The sequence below is a fragment of the Hemibagrus wyckioides genome, linkage group LG26, assembly GCF_019097595.1.
Source record: "Hemibagrus wyckioides isolate EC202008001 linkage group LG26, SWU_Hwy_1.0, whole genome shotgun sequence".
Lineage (NCBI taxonomy): Eukaryota > Metazoa > Chordata > Actinopteri > Siluriformes > Bagridae > Hemibagrus > Hemibagrus wyckioides.
Genome location: NC_080735.1, coordinates 12,160,818 through 12,183,983, shown reverse-complemented (window position 1 = coordinate 12,183,983; position 23,166 = coordinate 12,160,818). Strand labels below are relative to the sequence as shown.

At 38.5% G+C, this 23,166-nt stretch overlaps 1 protein-coding gene and 1 long non-coding RNA gene across 7 annotated transcripts in view; one reads left to right on the top strand and one right to left on the bottom strand.

The window, feature by feature from the left end:
* The window catches only part of sh3pxd2aa (SH3 and PX domains 2Aa), a 123,314-nt gene that overhangs the window by 40,209 nt on the left and 59,939 nt on the right, over nucleotides 1-23,166 (top strand). For all 5 annotated transcript variants that reach the window (XM_058380184.1, XM_058380186.1, XM_058380182.1 and 2 more), the window contains exons 3-5: nucleotides 3,504-3,579; nucleotides 7,149-7,225; nucleotides 12,099-12,190. In XM_058380184.1, the coding sequence (XP_058236167.1) occupies nucleotides 3,504-3,579; nucleotides 7,149-7,225; nucleotides 12,099-12,190 (245 nt within the window). The remainder of the gene's footprint in view (nucleotides 1-3,503; nucleotides 3,580-7,148; nucleotides 7,226-12,098; nucleotides 12,191-23,166) is intronic.
* Nucleotides 2,343-23,166, bottom strand: part of LOC131346647 (uncharacterized) — a 71,864-nt gene continuing 51,040 nt past the window's right edge. The window contains exons 3-4 of one of the 2 annotated variants that reach the window (XR_009203654.1): nucleotides 9,358-9,489; nucleotides 2,343-7,378 (exon numbers count right to left, since the gene is read on the bottom strand). This is a non-coding gene — a long non-coding RNA (uncharacterized LOC131346647). The remainder of the gene's footprint in view (nucleotides 7,379-9,357; nucleotides 9,490-23,166) is intronic. The other variant, XR_009203653.1, reaches the window with a different exon arrangement.

The following is a 23,166-nucleotide window of genomic DNA, read 5'->3' as shown; positions in this document are numbered from 1 at the left end:
TTAGAAACTCTGTGATGGTGTGAAAATCCATCATTAAGAGCATTCTTATCCTTGATAGAATTACTGCAGCACTCGGCCGCTTGGTTTAATATCACTGTGAAATACACAGACCAGGCATAACTTTATGACCACCTGCCTAATATTGTGTTGGTCCCCCTTTCGCTACCAAAACAGCCCTGACCCGTCATGCACTGTGTATTCTGACACCTTTCTATCAGAACCAGCATTAACTTCTTCAGCAATTTGACCAACAGTAGCTCGTCTGTTGGATCGGATCACCCATGGCCTCCCATGAGGGATCACCCATGGCCTCCCCCGGTCCACCACTGTTCCTTCCTTGGACCACTTTTGATAGATACTGACCACTGCAGACCGGGAACACCCCACAAGAGCTGCAGTTTTGGAGATATCCCACCTACTAACAGGTGCCATGAGAAGGAAATAATCAGTCTTATTCACTTCACCTCTCAGTGGTCATAATGTTATGGCTGATCGGTGTACGTTTTTTTTATTTTTTTGATCAGTTAATTAGTCCTCATCAAACTTGTTCAGCAGTTTTAGTTGTCATTTTTCGAATTTTAGGAATGAAAATGTTAAAAAGTTATAAACCTGAGCAGGAAATGGTACAAAAACGATACAAATGCAGGTCAATGAGTTAATACCTCAAGAGTCCATCGTCTGTTCTTTTCATTTTTTCTGTTCTTTTTATTCCATCAGTGTCGTGGTAAGACATTTATGTGAAACTTAAATTCTACCAAATGTATTAATCGCAGGCACTTTTACTAAAATGCTGTTTCAAGGCTATCAACTTGAAAAGACACAAAACCCAAACATTACCGATGACACAACTGCATACTTATATATCGGCTCCAGTAATGATTCGAGTCTCTACTTAAATATACAATTTCACATTTTCACATATAGACGGTTAATGATCCATTAAACTTGTTTTGCTTCCAAAAAGACTGCTACAATATGTATTCATGCATCCTTCCCTGAGGATCAGATCCAAATATTGCTTCATATCTCCACAACTGACTTAAACTAAACTGGATAGTAACACTGCTGCTAAAAGCGCTAGCACTGCACACACCACCAGAGATGTCTTATAAGAAACCTTATACTGTGCATATTTGAAAAAGAGATTATTAATTGTTTTCTGTGTGCGTGTGTGTGTATGTGTGTGTGTGTGTTTCCAATTCCACAATCACTCAAATTTCAATTACTCAACTTGCTATGTGCCAAAGCCAAAATGTCAAAATTGGTCTGTTTATTTTCTGGAGAAAGCTGTTTAGCAAGGCTAGCAGAAATAGTGATAGAAAGCGCAAGGGAACAGACCACACATCTGGAACAAGGTGGAACCAGGTGAACAAACACTCTCAGAGGCCAAGAGTGAGAGAGAGAGAGAGACGATTAGCCTGGCTCAGTGCTTTATTGTTATTTCTCTTTTGGCTCCTCATCATTCTCTCCCTTCTTTTTTCCCTCGTTCTCTCGTTCAACCTATTCCTCAGCATGTGCGCATAACATTGCCATCTGTGATTTATCCACTGATTAACATATACAATAACACACACAAACACAATCTGCTGATCATTCGAGGCATTATTATTCATAACACTTCACGGACATAAGAACGCTCACGACGCCGTGTCTACATTCGCCGAGCCGTTTCAGTTTTGCTTAGCGTCACTGGCCCTGGAGGCGGATTACTGCCTCTTTGCCCTGAGGCGCCATTAATCGCTTAGTAAAAGAACATTAGAATCCCATAATTTCACTCTAAACACCTCTGAAGGTTATTTGTGACTGTATCCTGCTGTTTGAAGTCATTCCTGTTCTCAGAATTTGTTGGCTGTTTCATCCACACAGACGCCTACTTTGACACGCTCTCAAAATACGGAACATCTCTTCGGCAGACAAGACCCGAATATGACTATGAATAAGTGTTCACGGTGCAAAACGTTTCAGGCAGGACGAGCTAGAACTGAACGTCTATCACAAGTACAGTACACACACAGCTTCAAATCACACATACTAAAATTAATGCGCTCCTGCACAGCCAATCTCATTTGCATAAACACACCCAAATTGCCATATAAGGTAATACAGCTTCCCTTTAACCATCCAAGCCCTTGAATCAGCTTGTTACCTTTGGCACAGAACATGCCAAATTCACATACAATAAATAAAATCTAATAAATAAATTGGATTTATAAAATATATTATTTATTTTATTAAATAATTATTATTATTTATTGTATATTATTAATATCATTATTAAATTATATGATTTATTTATAAAATATATTAATATTTATATATATTATTAATTAATAATGTTGCCCCAATTACATTGAAAAAACCAATGTGCATCCAATGTGTTTCACGCCATAGAACACCCTTATCCTTGATTTAATATCAGGATCAATCAGGATTTAATAAAGGATCAATTCATTATTTTCGTTTAAGTCCTCATCGAACTAGTTCAGCAGTTTTAGTTGTCATTTTAGTACCTTTAGGAATGAAAATGTCACAAGGCTATAAAGCTGAGCAGGAAACCTGGAGCAGGGATGCAGGTCAGTGGGTTAATGCCTCAAGAGTCCATCATCTGTTCTTTTCATTTGTATATTTCACACAGGAATGTGAGTGCAGTGTATCTTTAAATCTTATTTAGGATATTGTATCGTAATTGGACCTTGAGGACCACAGTTATGAGTTCACGAGCATTTACCTGGATTCTAACTCCGAGAACAAAACCTTTATTTGACCGTCCTTGAAGCAAAAAAAACCAAAAAAATTCTTTTGAGCGGCTCCACGAAAGCCGTTTTTGTCATCCTAGGCCCACTAGTTTGTTTATCTTCCTCCGTCATTTTCTGTCAGAAATGAGGCACCCAGTTTGTCTGCGACGCACAAAATGGGCAATTATGTGCAGGAGGATGAATATAATACAGCTGAAATGGCACCTTATGTGTCAGAAGTTTGCGCTCAGTGGTATATTGTTTTATAAAATAGCCATTATGAATGATTTCACAGAAGCGCTTTAGAAAACACATCAGCACATGCACACACCCCCACATGCACACTCATTAGCGGCCAGAATGGCTAGTGTGTGCTCTAGGAGGGATGTGATTAATTGGTTGGGCACTTAGAGGAACCCATCGAGTGACTAAGTAGGAGAGAGGTCGCGACCTGGTGGCTCATCCCTGAAATGATAAAAAGGAGAAATCAGAATCGTGTCGAATTCGAAGCCGAGGCTGCGTTCGGAGATGGCACAGCTCTTTCTCTTCAGATGGAGGTACTGCAGCTGTCAGTGATTTATAGTGTCGGATATCATCGCTATAACAACATGCCGCTCGGACGTTATAGATGGCTGTAGTGTAAAACAAATCAAACCAATCTTAGATTCTGAAAGCTTGAAATCGATTAAGGCTGCACAAGCAGTTTGTCCGGTTTAGATTCTTGTGTTGACGTGTGTTTGTCCCTTCCTTTTTTTTTTTTTTCTCCAGATGCAGCTTCTCGACAAGTTCCCAATCGAGGGAGGGCAGAAGGACCCCAAGAAGCGCATCATCCCCTTTCTTCCAGGTGAGACCAGGCACTTCCTTTGCTCTTTTTTTTTTCTGTTTTCTGTCATTTTATCACTCCATCCCCCACACTCATACATGCAGTGACAAATGCAGGCTGCCAGCAATACTGTCTGTGGTACGTCATTTGAATGGTTGGCTTGGACTTTCTCTCTTTTTTAATCCCCAGGCTGTTAAGACCCACACACTCACGCTCACACAAATACGCATGCTGTCAGTGTGTCAAAGAATCGTTAGGAGAAGCATAGGAGAGCGATGAATAATGCAGCATGGAGAGAGACAGACAATATGATGTGCGTTTTCAAACCCTTGCTGACTCGGCACCTCTCATCTTCTAGTCTCCGGTCCTTTCTTCTGTCTGTCTGCAGTCACACTGGCTCTAAAAAGCCTTCACACTTCTGAACACATCGATTTTACATACAGCAGGACGCACAATCACTCCCAGGACAGCTGTTTGATCTCTTTGGTAATTTCTGTATATTAATCAGTCTTGCAGAAGTGCAAATTATGGTCTGCAGTAGAGCTTTGCATACCCCTCTAGTAATAACTTGAATGCACAAAAATGCAATTTAAATTGCTCGTTACCTTTCCGATATGTAAAGCCAGGAAAGATCGCAGTATTATAGTTTTAACGTGAATCAACACCACAGTTTCAATCACACGGAATTTATAGAACAGTTGAAATAAAATGTGATAAAATGCTATTATGCACGCTGTAGGTTTTAGCTCTGTCAGTTCCCGTAATAAATTTGTGCCTATCAGTCAGAATGGAGGCGGTGTGGCATCTGTGCCTGTCAGTTCTGGAAACGGAGGTGTGGTCGCCATGTTTTTCAGTCCCAGTGTAGGAGGAGTAAGCTTTCTACCTGTCAGTCTCAGTAAATGAGGTGTGGCCTTTCTGCTTGTCAGTTCCAGTGAAGGAGGCATGACCTGTGTGCATTTCAGTCAAATATGAGAATAAGGCATGGCTTCTTTCTTTCAGTGCATGGTTTGTGAGCCTGTCAGTCCCAATAATGGAGACATGACCATTGTGCAATTGCAGTAAAGAAAATCTGGGGTCTGTGCCTGTCAGTTCCAGCAAAGGAGGTATGACATTCATGTCTGTCAGGCCTAGCGAAAGAGGCATAGTCTCTTTATCTTTCAATCAGTGAAGGAGGTTCGGTCTCTGTGCTTGGCAGTTCTGGTGAAAATGAATTTTTGTATTGTCCCAGAAGATGATATACACTCCTATCAAGCATGTTAGGTGTTAGTTTTCCAGTCAGTTAGTTTAGTTTTGGACTGCATACAGAGCTCGGAAACCCTTGCAATCCCCTAGCAGAGAGGCCTGCTGGTCTGTTTTAGATAGTGTTGTTTTAGGAGTTAATGTAACCTTAAGCTTCAGATTCTACTTCCCATGAGGTATAGCTTTCTCTATCAAGTTCAGAATATCTTATTGACTTGACCATATATAATTACATACTTTTGTGTATCAGTATTTTCCTCTGGCTGGAGTGCATTTCCTGACTCTGCATTCTTTTGTCCCCGTTTGACATTGTCCCTGTGGTTGGGAGACTGTAGTCTCAGCATTCAGCTCTATGAAAAATTTTAACCCCTTAAACTCACAAGACGTTCATCTCGTTTAAAAACAGTGATGCAGCAAGTCCATTATTCTCACCTTCTTAAAGGTTCCAAAGCTTCAGCTCCACTTTAATGTTGTTATCAGTACCATTGCACCTCTAATCTTTTAGATCTCTAACTAGCTGAGCCGAGCATCTCGCATAACTCAGAGCAACTGCAGCATACAGATGCATTGCATTCCAAAACTTTGAGTCCTGATCTTTATCCCTGATGTTTAATTTTTTTTAATTCTTCTATTAAATGGCATTGTAACTGCACAGGTACAGCACCAACCAACCAAAAGTTTTGGGACACCCCTTCAAATCACTGAATTCAGGTGTTCCAGTCACTTCCATGGCCACAGGTATATACAATCAAGCACCTAGGCATGCAGACTGCTTCTACAAACATTTGTGAAAGAAACTCCACGTAAAATCACAGAGCGGGGTCAGCGCATGCTGAAGTGCACAGCTGCACAGAAGTCGATAACTTTCTGCAGAGTCAATAGCTACAAACCTAATGTGGCCTTCAGGTTAGCTCAAGAACAGCGCGTAGAAAGCTTCATGGAATGGGTTTTCATGGCTGAGCAGCTGCACCAAAGCCTTACATCATCAAATGCAATGCAAAGCATTGGATGCAGTGGTGTAAAGCATGCCACCACTGGACTCTAGAGCAGTGGAGACATGTTCTCTGGAGTGATGAATCACGCTTCTCTGTCTGACAATCCGATGAATGATGCAATATAGTGTATGTAACATATTTGAGGGTTCTTTCAATGGGTTAAACAGCAAGATTCAATCATACAACATTAAAGCCAAAGTGGATAAGTGTAGAAAGGTTGTAAATTCAGTGTGGTAAGAAAATCCGTCTGTCAGTTTAGCTGTCTGTCATTACACATGTACGATAATTCATATTCAGAAGTGATAATACAAGTGAATGTCAAAGAACCATATACACAGGACCATATACACCAATGAAAAGGTCAGGCAGAGACTAGACCAAAATATAAATATGGAAACAAAGAGAACTGGGAACAAGAGTGTATTTGGGGTTGGTGTTGAACTGTGCTGTTTAGAGCTTGAATGGTGTATCAGTTTTTTCAGTAAAGTGTTAGGACCACTCTGTCTCTCTAGCTGTTTCTATTTACGTCCCTCTCTCTCTGATGGATGGATGGCTCATCTGTCGCTGTTCAAACTCATATACAACCTTGAAAGTTAATGTATCACACACACACACACACACACATGAAAACACTATATCTCTCCCTTCTTTCCCCAGCTGCACCCCCAATTTAATAAGGCTTGACACCCACATTGATAAACAATATCATAAAATGCCTCATGCTGTTCTGTGGCATTAAAGTCGATGACTCGTGGGCACAGGAAGCCATGTCATCCAGCACAATACAATATGGCGAGATTGAAATGATTTAGAGCTCAGAATTCCTTGCTTTTCACGAAAAAATATATAAATATATATTGTTGCACCTTTATATCCTTGTAGACCTCCATACTTCCTAAAAACAGCATCCTGTAGTTCTCGGATTACCTGTTTAATCTGATTAGAAAACCATTTTGTTGGATCTCATATAATGCAATAGGACTGAGATAATAGAGGAAGCTGACCTAAGGCCAGCTGAATTTGAATATATTTTGTTTTGTATCATATTGCTGTTGCGTTTTGGGCACTCAAGTAAAAAAAAAAAACCTCAAATAAGAAGGGATAAAAGGATTATAGTAGTTTTAACTCTAGCAAAATCTTCAAATTTGTCATGCTGACAGAATAATATTGTTAATTGGCGATCAAAGTTTCTGGTCCATTGCTCAGGCAGATGTTGATTTGCTTTTTGTGAAAAACAATGTGCTGTTTTTTAAAAGTATGATTTCCAATATATTTTTTTTCTTGTGTTCAGTACCATAGTATCTGTCTTGTGTTATTTTTAACTCCCTCTATTGATGACTCTTTTTCCTCATTAAGGAAAAATCCTGTTTCGACGAAGTCATGTACGAGATGTGGCAATGAAGCGGCTGCGCTTTATAGACGACTATTGCAGGGTGAGTTCCAACTACTTCCTTAAAACGTCTCCAAATGTCAATCACTTTTAACCTGATTTTAAGTTGTTTATATTCAGAGTGTTTGTGTGTTACTAGGCGTCGTCTCATCACGAGGATCCTCAGGGTTCTATATTAGGTCCTTTCTTGTTTTCTCTGAAAGAAAAGACAAAAACAAAAGTGACTTACCTTCAATAAAATGTCTCAGCAAAATAGGAAAGTCTATAAAAAATAACAAAAATTGATTAGATTTTATAAGTATCTATAATTTAGATATACTGGATTTTAGCATTTTCTATGTTGAAAGACATTAAATATGTTTTTATGATCTTATTCTTACATTGTGCTACAAAATTGCATGGATTATTGTCAGGAAATTGTTCGACTTCAGAGTATCACAAATTATACCAAGATAAGATATACTTTTGTATATTTTGGAGTGGGCTTCATTATCTCCCTCTCCATCTTTCATTTCCAGTGTTTGTTTTATTTTCTGTCTTTTTCCCCCCCATCACCTCCACTTTTCTGATGATGTCTAGCCAGTTTTATGCACACAAACACACCATTCCGATCCACACATGTTAACAAACACGTGTTAATCGAGAACAGCTGCTAGAGAGAGCCGGACAAGTGAATTCCCATGTTTGGGAAGCCGAACTTTATGGCAACAAGCTCCATGACATTCCCAGAGCACATTATATACACTGTTTTAGTGTTGAATTATTATATTTGAATATGTATAACAGTAGTTTAGTTCATTTATTAGCACCATTAAGCTTCCTCACAGGTCCAAGTTATAGTTATATTTTCTTTTTGAGGTGGCTTGAACAAATTCTGTTAAAGTCTCCAGTCACTGGACACCAATTTGAGAAACACTGCTCTATGTTATCCGGAGAAACACTGCTCTATGTTATCCGGAGAAACACTGCTCTATGTTATCCGGGTTCCCTGGAATAGGCTTTAGACTCCACATGACTCTGTGTAGGATAAAGAGTACAGAAAATGGATGGATGGATAGACGGAAGGCATGATGTTATAGAAAAAAATGATAAGAAATGCTATGATGTGATGACATCACCCATACGTTTTATTCTTTTCTATAAAAGCATTTCTTGAAGTATTTTATTTCTTTTATACATGTTGTTTATTTCTTTTAAACATGTTGTAGTTGCGTTTAATGTAGTTGAATGTCCATGAAACAAGTTCCTGCAATCGCTTATGCTATAGCAGCTATAAACCATCAATACATCCACAGCCTCCAGAAACAAAGCACAACGTGTCATGTTACCAAGTAGAGGCATTTTTGAAGACTTTCTACTGTCAGAAAACTTGTAGTTTCTGATATGCACTTTAAGTTATACAGCCAGTACTAATATCCAAGAACACTTGAGAATTCCACATACATTATTGTTCTAGTTCAAGCCCTACATCCCTTTCAAAATATTCAAAAAATGATCCGTTAACGTATCCTGCTAAATATTTTCCGTTGCAATTAGCATTAAGTAAAGCTGTGGAAAACCCAGCAGGTGCTGTGACTACTCTGATAACGCTGATAAGACAGGAACAGGACTCTATGTTCTTTCAGCTAAGAAACACCTTGGACTGAGAAAAGAGACATGTCTTCCTGCACTCTATTAATGACTTTCGTTTTAAAATTTATCCTTGCTTATTTGAGGAAGCAGCACATTAGTGACCAAGGCAAAAGAGCAATTTGCTTTGAAGTTGTTGGAGAGGGCGATGTTTACCACCCATTTCCTGCGCGCTTTAATTAGACAAACGACCTCCTTGTAATTGGCCGATGTTCTCAGGGAATGTGTTTACTCGAGGGATTCTCCTCACAAGTGCATATGTCTCTTACATGCTGTCTGTCAGTCTACCTCACCCCCCCCCACACCCCACCTCCGTTGATGGGCTATGCTAATCTGGTATCAAAAGAAGCAGACAAGTCTATGCATATGAAGATTCATAGTTCAGTTTTGCTGCTTTATCTAATAAAAATGTACTGAAATTAGGTATAGTGAATTATATTAACTGTAGATTTGTAGGAGCTGTCAATCTAGAAAACATTTGAAACGATTTATTGAATAAATCGCTTTTTTTTTTTTAAGAGTGATTTCACATGTGCAGTTTATTACCAGACCAAGGTTCAATTGCAGCAAGATTTTGTCGGTAAATTTTGTTGAGCGTGAAAGCTGTTTTTGGCCCCGAGTGGTCCGTGATGTGTGGTCCACCTGAAAAATGTGCTTTCGTGTTGAGCTTCGCAGCGTCTAAGTGGGAAAAAAACAGCATTCAAACTCGTGATTATTACGATTTCAGCAGACTAAATTATTTTTTCACTTACAAGTGAACAAGATTGAAATGGAGAGTTAAGAAATATTAAATAAAGAATTGAATAATTTGCCATACATAACAAACATTGCCATTAGGGTCGGGCAACATGACACTATCCTATCAATATTGTGAGATAAAAATATTAAATATTATTGTGAGATAAAAATACTTTTTGCTGTAAGAACGAACTGACTGGAATTGAGCTGGGAAATATGATTTTATATTCATATCATGACAAATTGTATCACAATAAACTGCATAATATCTTTCTAAAACTTTATTTTTTTTTAAAGAGAGCTGGCCCAGAGCAGTTGATTTATGTTAAAAAATAAATGTTAAAAGTGTACTGAATCTTTGAAATAAATGTTAACACTGTGACAGATTTTAATAGAATTTTCCTTTTTTTTTTTTTTTTAAATATATTTTAAAATATATTATTTTTAATGATAATTGAATTAAATGATTAAAATCAGCTGTTCATGCGTATCATAGAAATGTCTATAAAATCACTCACAAACAGACTGGATGTTTAAAACTATTATTGTTCCATTTTCCTTTTCTCTGCAAAATGGTTTGTAAAATTTTGTCATACAAACGTCGTCATACATACTGCGTATTCAAGCCTTATCGCTCACCGTTAATTAGGATGCACCTACTGACCTCCATTTTGCACACAGCAGAAGTGTTGTGTAAAATTGAGCAATCAATCCATGGTTCAGAAGAAATTTGTCAGCGTGAAAAACAAACCATGAATCAATTTCTCATCTCCATCTGGACATCCTCAGGTACAGACTCAAGCATTCAGGCCAACTATGAAAGTTTGGTTGAATATGGAAGCAACACATTGAACTAACAGATTTTCCAATACTGTGTACTTGTTATAATTTATCACATATATAGTTCTTTTTTCAAGATCTCATTACTGAGTGTGGGAACTCGATGCCTGCCATCAATCACACATACCAGCTATATGCTACTGCATACTAATAAACTCATAGCCAGACCTGTAGGGCTCCATCACTGCACACAGGCTCAGATGTACTTAAAATAAAATAGTAAATGTGGCATGTGGAAAGTTTTCACACCCTTGCAGTTGGTTTCCGAACTTTAGTCTTTAATTGACTCATAAGGCAGGTCATTACAAGTAACAAAATCCAGAGAAAATTCTAAGACTCAGAAGCTGACTGACGTTCTAAAAATATTTCTAGTTGATGCCTACGATGCAGAGAAAGGCTATGAAAACATATAAAAATGCTCACAATATCCAATGTCAGAAATGCCATTAGTCTGAAGGCAAGATCTGGAAGACTAGGAAAACTCTGCTTTGTTAGCTTGTGTGCTGGCCAGAAAGCGAAGCGCCAAGATGACACCAATGTTTAGGAGTAAGGTTTAGCTGACACAGTTCTACCATAAAGCACTGCTTACACAAACATGATCTGCATGGAAGAGTCATCAGACGGACACCTTACCTGTGACCTCTTCACAATGGGACCACAATGTCTAAGCATTTTGAGATTGTGTGGAATAGAAAACTTGGTGAACATAGAGTGATGTGACAAGAAACTGAAAAGAGACAGGCTTCTAAAACAACTATACCAAATAAAACAAATACACCAAATATGTTTGGAAGTTCAAATTTCTTTGTACAGCTATAACATTAATGTGAATTTGATTATTCCTGGCAAATCATGCGCAAGAAAAGAAGGTTTTTTTGGTTTTTTTCGCAGCTAGCAGTGAGTGTTACTGCTTCTGTTTGAGATCGCCGAAATGTTTTCTCCTATTAGACGCAATTGTAAATGTGCTTGCAATGTCCCAATGAGATATCAACACAGCACACATCCTCCGTAAGAGTAACGAAACCGAACAACAAATTAGCTCAGCACATCAGATGTTTCTCTATAAACCTGTTTAGTGCCTCTAAAGGGTTGGAGTTTTCCTTCAATAATAAACCATTTTCATTTCCCAGATTTGAGTAACAGGGTTGTAGGAGGATAAATGAATTAGATCATAATAGGAGCAGCCTGTGTCCTGGTCAGGCTCTATTATTAAGATATCTTAACACAAACATCACTTAAAGTCTTCAAACTGTTTTGAGGACTACTTCCTGTTGAAATGATGTCATTGGTGCTTCAGGGCCAAATCCCTCACTTAACCAGCTTTCCCACGCAAATGTGGGGACCTCAGAGACCCAGAGTCCGCGAAGCGAATCCCAGCTGACGTCTTAATTTGGGTCTTGTGGCAAGCGCTAGCATGAATCCTTACATGTTCACTGGTAGATTAATTTGGCCTTTCGACCTCATGTGCTGAAAAATGTTGCATCAGTGTAGCACCACCTATTGTTTTTGAGCAGAACTGCACTGCGAGACAAATAAGAACAGTGGGATCGCTAAACCTTGAACACATTGTCAGAGTGATGTGAGCAGACCTTAGTCATCCTCTACATCCTGTTTGGAAGTCTTGGACAGTAGAACTCGGTATTGATGATGTCTGGAAGTCATGTGTGTCCCTGCTGATTGTCCCATGTCATTTCCTCTTGGTGTATCAGGCGCTGGTGCGACTTCCTCCCCAGATCTCCCAGAGCGAGGAAGTTCTGCGCTTCTTCGAGACCAAACCAGATGACATGAACCCTCCTGTAGAGTGAGTGTCACATGCACACACACACAACACACAAGGTTGCATGGTCGTTTTAAAGTGTTTTCACAAGGAACCTGTTTTGATTTTAGCTCCTTTAGGATTTATTGTAGGTCCTGCTGCAGTGGAATGTTTTCAGTGGGGGTGCAGCTTGCCATACTGAACTACTGTATTGCCGTACTGAATGACTGATCTGTCAAATATAACTTTAGCTAAAAACCAATTACTAAAGCGTGTGTGTGTGCGTTGTTTGGATATGTATGTGGGTGTGTTTGTGTGTGTGGTGTATTTGTGTTTCTTACTTTTTTTGGTACAGAATGCATTTTATTCTAATGTAGTCACTGCCACTACACAGACTGACAGACAATTATATGTGTGTGTGTGTGTGTGTGTCTGAGGACATTCTCTCAGGCTATTCTGTAATTAGCCACAAAAATTCAACTTTTACTTACACACATTGCACCACACGGAGACAGAATCCGCATAGCAAACCAGCAAGTTACAGGACCCGGACCATAATCCACCTCTTTGAGTATGAGGCACAATGTGAATATACACTTTATTGCCTAAAGTTTTGGGACACCCCTCCAAATCATTGGAATTCAGGTGTTGTGTTTCAGGGCTTGGGCTCGGCCCCTTAGTTCCAGTGAAAGGAACTCTTAATGCTTCAGCATACCAAGACATTTTGGACAATTTCATTTTCCCAACTTTGTGGGAACAGTTTGGGGATGACCCCTTCCTGTTCCAACATGACTGTACACCAGTGCACAAAGCAAGGTCCATAAAGACATGGATGAGTGTGGAGGAACTTCACAGAGTCCTGACCTCAACCCTATAGAACTATTATAATAACTATTCTGTAAGAGGTGTGCTGTTATGGCAAAATATTCAATGAAGAAATGTCATTCAGTGAAGGAAGCTGAGTTACTGTTACGCTAAAGTTCCAATAGAAGCACGTCTGAAAGTATTTGATTCCACTTTTACCTTAGCAAATTACACCACAACAATCTGTATATTATTATTTATTTAAGAACATCATAATACTGTTAAAGTTCCATTAAACGATGTAATGAAATGTCCATGAAATTAGTTCAGGTTATCACTTACATTATAGCAGCTGTAAACTCACTTTCTCTTGAAGTTAATAAGACAGAAAAGATAAAACTGGAAGCTTCGTGTGTGTTTGCTTATTTTGAGCGTCCAATTTACAAGTTCTGAGTTGTTGCTATGGAAACGATAGCGTATTAGAAACAAAGCAGCAATGTGAACCTTGCGGTCGACTGTCAGAGCTGCGGTTATGTAAGGAATGTTGTGTATAACTGAACGGTCAGGTGTGTGTTATTCCTCTTATACCACTATAACTTGACAATGACTACAGTGTTTTATTTATTAATGAACAACAGCTCATGAATTGGTTTATAGTGAGAGTTAATGTTGTAAAGTGTCAAGTTAGGTTCTGTTCTCACTTGTCTTTCTTTCCTTCTTTCTTTCTTTCCTTCCTTCCTTCCTTCCTTCCTTCCTTCCTTCCTTCCTTCCTTCCTTCCTTCCTTCCTTCCTTCTTTCCTTCTTTCTTTCCTTCCTTCCTTCCTTCCTTCCTTCATTCCTTCCTTCCTTCTTTCCTTCCTTCCTTCCTTCCTTCCTTCCTTCCTTCCTTTTTTATTTCCTTCCTTCCTTCCTTTTTTATCTCCTTCCTTCCTTTTTTATTTCCTTCCTTCCTTCTTTCCTTCCTTCCTTCCTTCCTTCCTTCCTTCCTTTTTTCCTTCCTTCCTTCCTTCCTTCCTTCCTTCCTTCTTTCATTCCTTCCTTACTTCCTTTTTTATTTCCTTCCTTCCTTCCTTCCTTCCTTCCTTCCTCCCTCCCTCCCTCCCTCAAAAACAAACTAACAAACAAAAAAACACAGCTTATCATTTTTTTTTTTTTACAGAGAAACTGGAAAGCATAAACTCCTCTATCCTGAAAACTTTCCTGTGCTGATAAACTTCACAAAGCACCATGACTCTTCTATAAAGGTTAAATACACATCCCATAATAAAACAAATAAAATATAATGCACCACATCAACGTATCAATGTTTATAGGGTTTACTTTATAGACAACAGTTTTCTTTACGCAGTTTATTATCAGTTTTAAATTACGTGGAACTTTCATTGTTCATTGAACAAAACCCCATTCTATGAGCTGTTGCTATAGAAACAAGAACATATTAGAACGAGCTCATTACAATTAACATATCGTCCATGTTACAGCCAGAACAACCTGCAGGGTTATACAGAAATAATGCACGCCTTCCAACCAATCAGATCCAAGCACGTTAAAACGACTCTACACTTCTTTCCGAACGTGATTATCCTTCTCTTTTATGTCTCTCTCCTCTCGATCTTTCTCTGCTCACATTCTTGCTTTTTTTTACTGTATGTTGTATCTACAGTGCTGCAGAAAGACTGTTTTTTAGTTACACATTATTTATAATACCCATATCAAGAGTAATTAGTATTGTACTGTGTTAGCGTTAATCCCGAACTCAGCGTTAGGTATACAGCATTAACGTGTGTGTAAAATTGTCAAGCATGAAATTGTTTTCCTAAGCTCAATAACAGATGAGTTGTTAGAGTGAGATTTATTGGGTGGAAGGATTGATTCTGGTAGGAGTCAAGGCCAGTAGTTACGTGTGTGTGTGTGTGTGTGTGTGGTAGACAGGTGATATATGGTTGGGTTGTGTTGCTTCCTGCTCCTATTAAATCAACACAAACCAGGGACACTGGCTTACTGGCTGGCTGTCCATGTACAATTAAGAGGTGTGTGTGTGTGTGTGTGTAGCTAGAGCCCTAAAAATCTCAGTAAAGCACACAACACTCCAGGTGATTTTTAACATTGATCTCAGAGCAGCTCTGTTCTGCTTTCCTCTGCCCAAATCCGTAAGTCAGCCATTACAATGACAGTGTATGACTGTCAGATCAGCACAACTTCTATCCTCCATTTTCACAGCACCATGGTGTTTAGGAAATCTATGAGCAATGACAGCTCAGTGATTAAACACCAAAGCTAGAACAGGTACCTCAGTGACCTCTATGCTTGTGTAAGTGTCCATGTAATTGGAAGCACTCAAGTGTGTGCTGCTTATGTGTATATGAACGAACGTGTGTGTATTAATTTGTTTCTTTTTTAGACCCGGTGTATTCAACATGGCTCTTTTCTTTCCTCGTAGCATTATTCTATAGGGATGCTTTATAGGGATGTAATACAAATTTGATATTTGGACAATGCGTCCTAAACAAATGCAAATTCATATACGAAGACAAGACAGATTATTCAACAGGGCATCTGCTTGCAAATTTACACACCCTGCTGACAGTGATGCCATTTCTACCTCTTAGGTATGTAACCGGATACGAATACAAAAATCTTCCCAGAAAATCGTAGAAGCATTAAGATTAATGAGTAGCAGCAGCACTGCCTCCCAGCGTCATAGCAGAGTCGGACAGCGTGAACTTTCCATGGTCTGATGTTGTGCTTGCACAGGTTAGAGAGTGATCACTGGAAAAAAGTATAAATTTAGCATTTCTATGACATATTGAGTTTGTCTTTCCAAGGCAAGTTTTAAAGGTATAGTATGTATTTATAAATCTCAATAGAAATATATATATCTTAACAGAAAGGACAAATTCACTTAAAGCGTAGTAAATTTCCTAGCTTTGTGCAAGCAAGTGCTTTATATATATTACAGATGAATTAAAAAAAATAGACCAATGGTGAATCCAAGCTTTCCATAGACTTAAATAGATTTATGACAATTTGTGAAGAACTGAAGAGAACATCTTTGCACTTTTTAGTACTTTTTAGCATTTTCTCATATGCGCTATGTTAATTTTGCATCAGAGGTATGAACATGAGGGTGGTGGTAGCTCAAGTGGTTAAGGCTCTGGGTTGTTGATCGGGGTTGAAGCCCCAGCACCAGCAAGCTGTGACCGTTGGGCCCCTGAGCAAGGCCCTTAACCCTCCCTTGCTCCAGGGGTGCTTCATCATGGCTGACCCTTTTTTAACTTAAATTAGGACTTAAAACAGACTTCCACAAACTTCTTTTAATGTAAAGTTGCTCATTTTAAAGATGCAGTAATTGTGTAATTATGTCACTATCAGCAGTTGTGTGTTCAGCTTTGTACATGCTGCTACACTTTTAAAATGTTAGTAAATCAGCCCCAGGGCCTGTAATGTGCTGTGTCCTCGTACATTAACGTTTACATCTGCGGCATTTAGCAGCTGCTCTCATGCAGAATGACTTGAAAGAAGTGGTTTGTAGTGTACCCAAAATCCTGTTAAATTCCATTTAAAAGACTTTACAGTCTTGTGCTGTGTTGAACAATGGAATAAAAAGTATAGTATTACAATCTTATACACTATATTGGCAAAGGTTTGGGACGTCTGCCTTTACATGCACATGAATGTAATATGGAGTTGGCCTGCTCTTTTGCAGATATAACCGCTTCAACTCTTCTGGGAAGGCTTTCCACAAGGTTTAGGAGTGTGTTTATGTGAATTTTTGACCATTCCTTTGGAAGCGCATTTGTGAGGTCAGGCACTGATGTTGGACGAGAAGGTCTGTCTCACAGTCTCCGCTCTAATTCATCCCAAAGGTGTTCTATCAGGTTGAGGTCAGGACTCTGTGAAGTTCCTCCACACCAAACTCACTCATCCATGTCTTTATGGACCTTGCTTTGCGCACTGGTGTGCAGTCATTTTGGAACAGGAAGGGGTCATCCCCAAACTGTTCCCACAAAGTTGGGAGCATGAAATTCTCCAAAATGTCTTGATATGCTGAAGCATTAAGAGTTCCTTTCACTGGAACTAAGGGACCAAACCCAACCCCTGAAAAACAACACCTGAATTCAATGATTTGCAGGGGTGTCCCAAAACTTTTGGCAATATAGTGTATATGCAGAGAAAATCAGCTTGTTAATTTAGATACATAGGTAACTTGATGCTGCTGTTAGTAACCTAGACCATATACGCACAAGCTAAAGTTAGTTACTCTTGTAATTTTTAGAGAACTAAAATAAAAATGCTAAATATGTATTTTTTTATATCACATCCATATATTTTTTTTTACTTCCTGATCTATCATGAGGATTTTATGAAGATGGATGCAATAAAATAGCTGGTATTATTAGAATTTTAAGTCCTATTTGAGTGCAGGAATTTGTGTTTTCTGACTTTTCTTCAATATTATGCTGAAGGATAATCCGCAGTCTGTCCAAATGAGAGAGAAACAAAGAGAAACGAAAGACTCTGGGTTTGGGAAAGTGGGAAAGATTTTACACAAAGATGGCCTTTGAGTGCTGAGAAGAACCCAAGACTTGTTTTCAGTTCAATACTTCACTATACACACATATAATGGAAGTGTGTCCTTCTTCGTTAAAGTGTGTAAGTCACAAGATCAGAAGCCTGCAGAACTTCGTCTCGCAGATCTCTTACATCACCACCACCAACGTTACAAACACAAACACACAACTATAAACATCAGGAGAGAGAGAGTGGTGAGTGACAGTGATATACCACCTGCTGGCTGAAGCGTGAACTGCACCAAACCCTTAACAATAAACTTAACCTGATCCAGCTCAAATGCCTGCGTGTCAGATGTTTCTGCGTCAGCAGAGAATCTCCAGCTGGACAAACAGCACTGATTTACAAACAAATTACGTGAGAGGATGCTGAGGTAATTAATTGATGTTGTTGATCGGAAGGTCAGGGTTCAAGCCCCAGCCATCGCCAAGCTGCCACTGTTAGGCAATTGAGCAAGGCCCTTAACCCTTTCTGCTCCAGGGGCACTGCATCATAGCTGCCCCTGTACTCTAACCCCAACTTCCTCACCTGGGATACACGAAGAAAAGTATTCCACTGTGCTTTAATGCATGTGTGGCGATAATAAGAGGCTTCTTAAATACGTCAACACTGCTAAATTATAGGCTGCTTTGTTATCTGGTCTGAAATCAACTATCACAAATATTTTGCTGTAGCTAAATATGCATTAAACTTGACATTTACTTAAAGAAGGACAAGCTTCATTAAGAAAACACTAAGAACTGAAATGAGAACAGAAGTAACAACCTGATTATTAATTATTATTAATAAATACAGTGAAAATCAGGGAAAATAATAAGTAAAATTGGTCAATTAAACAGCTACCATAGAACTGCAAATGATCACACTGTATGTCTAAAGCAAGAAATACAACATAAACACCACTAGAAATCCTGAAAATGCCTTAAAAAGTATTTATTTATTTATTTATTTATTTATTTAATCTGTGGAAAAACCTGCCACACAAAAATGCAAAACATACAGTAAACCTCTCAGATAAAATAGTTAAAGATGGTTAAAAAATAAATGATTTAGATACACCGAAAACACGAGAATAATTCTTTTTGATATTAAGATATAATCTAAAAAACATTGTGTATTGTGTCATTTATATAAGAAAGCAAACAACAAGACTGAGCCATGAGATCATTTACACCATATATTTAACCAATATGATTTAATTTTTTAAATTACATAATAGATCAGTGTTGTAAAACTAACGCATTCATTGAATATCGTTGTCTGTAATTTTCTGCTCAGATGTATGTGCTGTGCAGTGTTTGTACCAGTAGAGGTCAGAGCTAGCGCTGTAGATAGCAGAATGAGATCAGATGGCAGAAATCATGTGACGCGTCACACTGCAATCGGTGTTGTAATGTTTACTAGCAGTGCACCGTACTGACGTACTGGCTGACGTGAAATCAGTCTGTATCAATCAGTCCGGATTGACCGGAAATAATACAGACAGCAGATTCGTGTTCTTTTTCTTCTCCTCTTAAATGTCCTAAAAGGGTTTTCTCAGACACTAATGTAGTTACTGCATGTCTCTTTCTTTCTTTCACTATCTGCAGTATTCAGTACACAATGTCTGGCCTTGTTTTTTCCTGTGTGCTTTATATCCACTTGTCTCAGACAGATTTGTTGGCATTTCCGGGACGTTTTTCGTGGCTTTATTTAGACTTTCTTTACAAAAAATGTAATCCTGGACCATTAGGTTTTCAGTACTGTAATTAGGGGACTCATTTAAAGGAGTACTCTAACAATTTCTAGTCTCATTTTAATGCAGTCTAATCTTAATCTGTAGTGCCTATTGATTTCCACAAACAAATATTTCAGTTTACGCTGATGCACAAAATACAAACAATAAAAGTCGTGATGAGACAAACAGCATTGTTCTTGTTTAGTTTCCTCAAGATTTGTGAAGAGAGTAATAAACAAATATGCAGTGGCGGACCGTCAGGGCCTGCTAGGCCTTCTCTGCTGGCCTAAACAGCAGTGATCTGAATCACTGACTTGCATGTTAATATATTTAATATATTTTTCCATGAATGTGTATTAAATTATTCCCAATAGTCTATTCTCTACATTTCATAGCTTTTCTCTTGGTTGCGCTGCTTCCAGTAGTGTATATTTATGATAAGAGAATTTATCCAATCATATTTCAGCCAGTGGATGACGTCATGTATCGCCAGGGTGAAAGAAATCTGCCTTAAGGTTTTCAGAATCAATAGTGCAGGCGCCCGGAGCTTAAAATAAGTGGCAATGGCATTAACCAATCAGATTTCGAGTTGGCGTCACTGGGGCCATCTAGCAGGTATACGATTATGTCAGCAATTTCCCGTCCTTTGATTGGATAATTGGAGTAGTCAGAGGCAGCGACCCGAACAAACTAAATAAAAAATATATATTTTAACTCACAATGGCTGACAGAGGAGAAGAAATCGATTTGGTTGCAGACGTCCTTACAAATGCATTTTCAAGGTGGACTGTAATAAAATGGACTATTCCTTGTGAGGTGTGAAATACTGTAGCCTCATTTATATTTTACTTTGCTATTTAACGGTTGATTAGTATCTATTGTCATGGCGTCATAATGATGGTATAGAGGTGGATTAATTCAGGAAGGACACCGGTGAAGGCCTAGGTGAGAAATGCACGGCCCGCCACTGCGAATATGTGTACGTTTTCTAATAGATACCAAAAGTTCTCTCTGTAAAAGCAGGCTGATTTCCCAAATGTACAAAAAAAAAGCTGAATCACTCAACAAAATATTACAGAAATATTTACTAAGGCCTCCACAACAGCCCTTAGACTTTCATTTGAATTATAAGTCACTGTTTCCTCCATTCTTTACTTTATGTATGTCAAAAAGTCTAGAGATTAGATTGGAAAAACACTGGAGCGTTTCTTTACGCATTATTTGCGCTTGACTACTAGCGCTTCAGCTAAGAATTTTTGCGTCCAGTTGACAGCAGAACAAAAACAGCAGAAACATGAGGAAGATTTATAAAGCCTGTACCTAATAATTAGGCTTTTCACATGGACATCAATCAGGTTCAGTGAATTCTTCTGCTCCACTGCATATCTCTCCCTCAGTCTCTGTGTGGTGTAGATATCCTCAGATCACTTTCCTACACGCTTCTGTGTATGTGTAAAGCAACACTGATTACTTCAGATGATTAATTGGTACCGTAGTGAAGGAATACAATTTCAGCATTGAGGTCAGTTCAGCCTCACCCCGTTAGCTGAAAAGCTTTCATCTAATTAAAAAAAATAAAATGCAAGGGGGTTGGGAGTCGTAATGGATGGGATTTACTCTATTAGAGGAGTGCTTGAAGATGAGGGTGGGGTTAAGGGGGAGGATGTTTTGGAAGCTGGGTGCGCTCCTGCTGAGATTTACGGGTATTTTTAGAAAGACATGCATTAAGTTATGGATTGTGGTCTCATATTCATCTATACAGAAAATGAGAATGTGCCAAGTAGACCTTTGCGCATAAGGAAATCGTTATAAATACACCAAAGCACCAGGCTGTAGACTCACATGGCTTACATGCTTTATACGAAGAATCAGTGACGTTTTATGATTTTTAATCGGGTATCTCTGATTTTGTTTATGTTTCGCTCTAATTTTACAGACTTGATTCATATATAAGCACACTTTGCATTATCGTCATGAAACAGGCATAGAGGATGTCTAGAATTTTGAAACTGGCGAATCCACAAACTGGGAATATTCCTAAAGCCATTTTTCAATATTAATCTTAAGAAAATATTTAACCATTGAACAAAACGTTTTATTTATTTATTTATTTTTTCTTTACCTCAAATTTCAGGGTTGTGTTTTTAAACATTTGATTACAATTAGGGTTAACCACCATCCATTCTGATGATATAATATACAGATGCAGTGATTTACTTAAAATAGTTTGGTAAATTTATAATCAATTATCACAAAGGAAAATAATTAACAGCATAACAAATTAATAATTCACTTAGCGTCTATCATCAGGGTAAAGACGGCAAGGTTGTACATTCAAGGTGTCCTTGATCAGACAATATCACAATCTTGCTGAAAATAAAGAAGCGAGAATTTCCTTTCCTTTTTCTCATCCTGATATTTCATAGGGGTGAATGTATTCAGGTCACAGGGTTGAGTAAATGTCGTGGGATACAAACTGAAATATACATTTCTTATAACCTACACAGGATAACTCATAGACAAAGATTCATACATTCATGCAAAAATCATAATCCATCATGCACTTGAAATACAATTCCCTGTGTTTAAAATGATTTTAACATTTCACAGAATTACTTGTAAATATAATGTCCTATGAACGAGACACAAATGGCACCTTGAAAACTGTATAAGGAAAGAACTTTCTGGTTACCTGAAAACCTTTAATCACAGAATCTGCAGGCTGAGAATGCTAGCTGACTTAGCTATTCAAAGTAATGAAATAAGTGTTAATTGTTCTGGTATTTTCGACAGGTTTGGCTAATATTAATACCGTTAAATCTTTGCATCTGATAATCAAAGCACTGAAAAGATACAGAAACCCCATTCTTCTAACAAATGTAAGCAGGATAGTTAGTTAGCATTTAACTAGCCAGCTAGATAGCTTGCTTATCTAATGTTAGTCTGGAAGAAGACTGTACTTTCTATATTTTCGACAGTTTGTTCACTTCTGTGAATCATTATAGAGGAACTTTTTGGTAGTTTAGTCTACGCTAAAACACATTTATTCTTCAATAATATACTGTAAAGGTTAAAATGTTTTTCATGTCTGAGGTACTTTAGGTTAGTGTGGTATATTAGCTCTGGAGTCCAGAGGGGGGAGGGGAGGATAATGCCTATGTTATTGTTTGTTCTGTTTGTGTTAATGGATTAAATAGTGGAGTGTAGCTTCAAGCTAAAAGCATCACAATCTGTGTAGACGGATTTGAAGCAGCTTTTGTGTTCTGTCATACATTCCTGCTTAGCAAAATGACACAAGAGTGATGAAACGAGGTTTCTTTCTTTATTTGACTAGATAACATTTTTGCTTGCTCATGTGATTACACCCGAACCCTTCAGTCCTGTCATCCGTTACTCTGTTATGATAGCATGAGTGGCTGGCCTACCTGCAAGTCAGATTTGGGAAAACACGGCTTTTCTTGCGACACAGCTGTGGCTAGCCAAGACTCAGTGAGGCATCCATAACAGGAAAGTTCTCCTTAGAGCCAAGGCCTTGTTTTGGCCATGTTCGGAAATATTACGTAATTTCTTGGTATCTCCAAAACTGATGATCTGGTTTTTTGGCATGTGGTACTTGTTAACTTTTTAACAACATTTGAAATTTCTTTTTTCCTGTATCTGTCTGTCTGTCTTGCCTTCAGTCGTAAGTCTTGCTTTTATTATTACTGTTCCAGTGGCTCGTCTCTTGCTTAATCAGTCTCTTGGGATTTGAGTTGTGGGAGACAGGGGTCAGAGAACAGCAGGGTCAGCGTGTCATCCTCCATCATGTCCACACCCCATCTCTCTCTCTCTCTCTCTGCTCCCCTTCTACTATCAACCATCACCCCATTCCTGCCTCCTGTTTTCCCTTTTCTTCTGATGCCATGTCTTTCTCTCTCTCTCTCTCTCT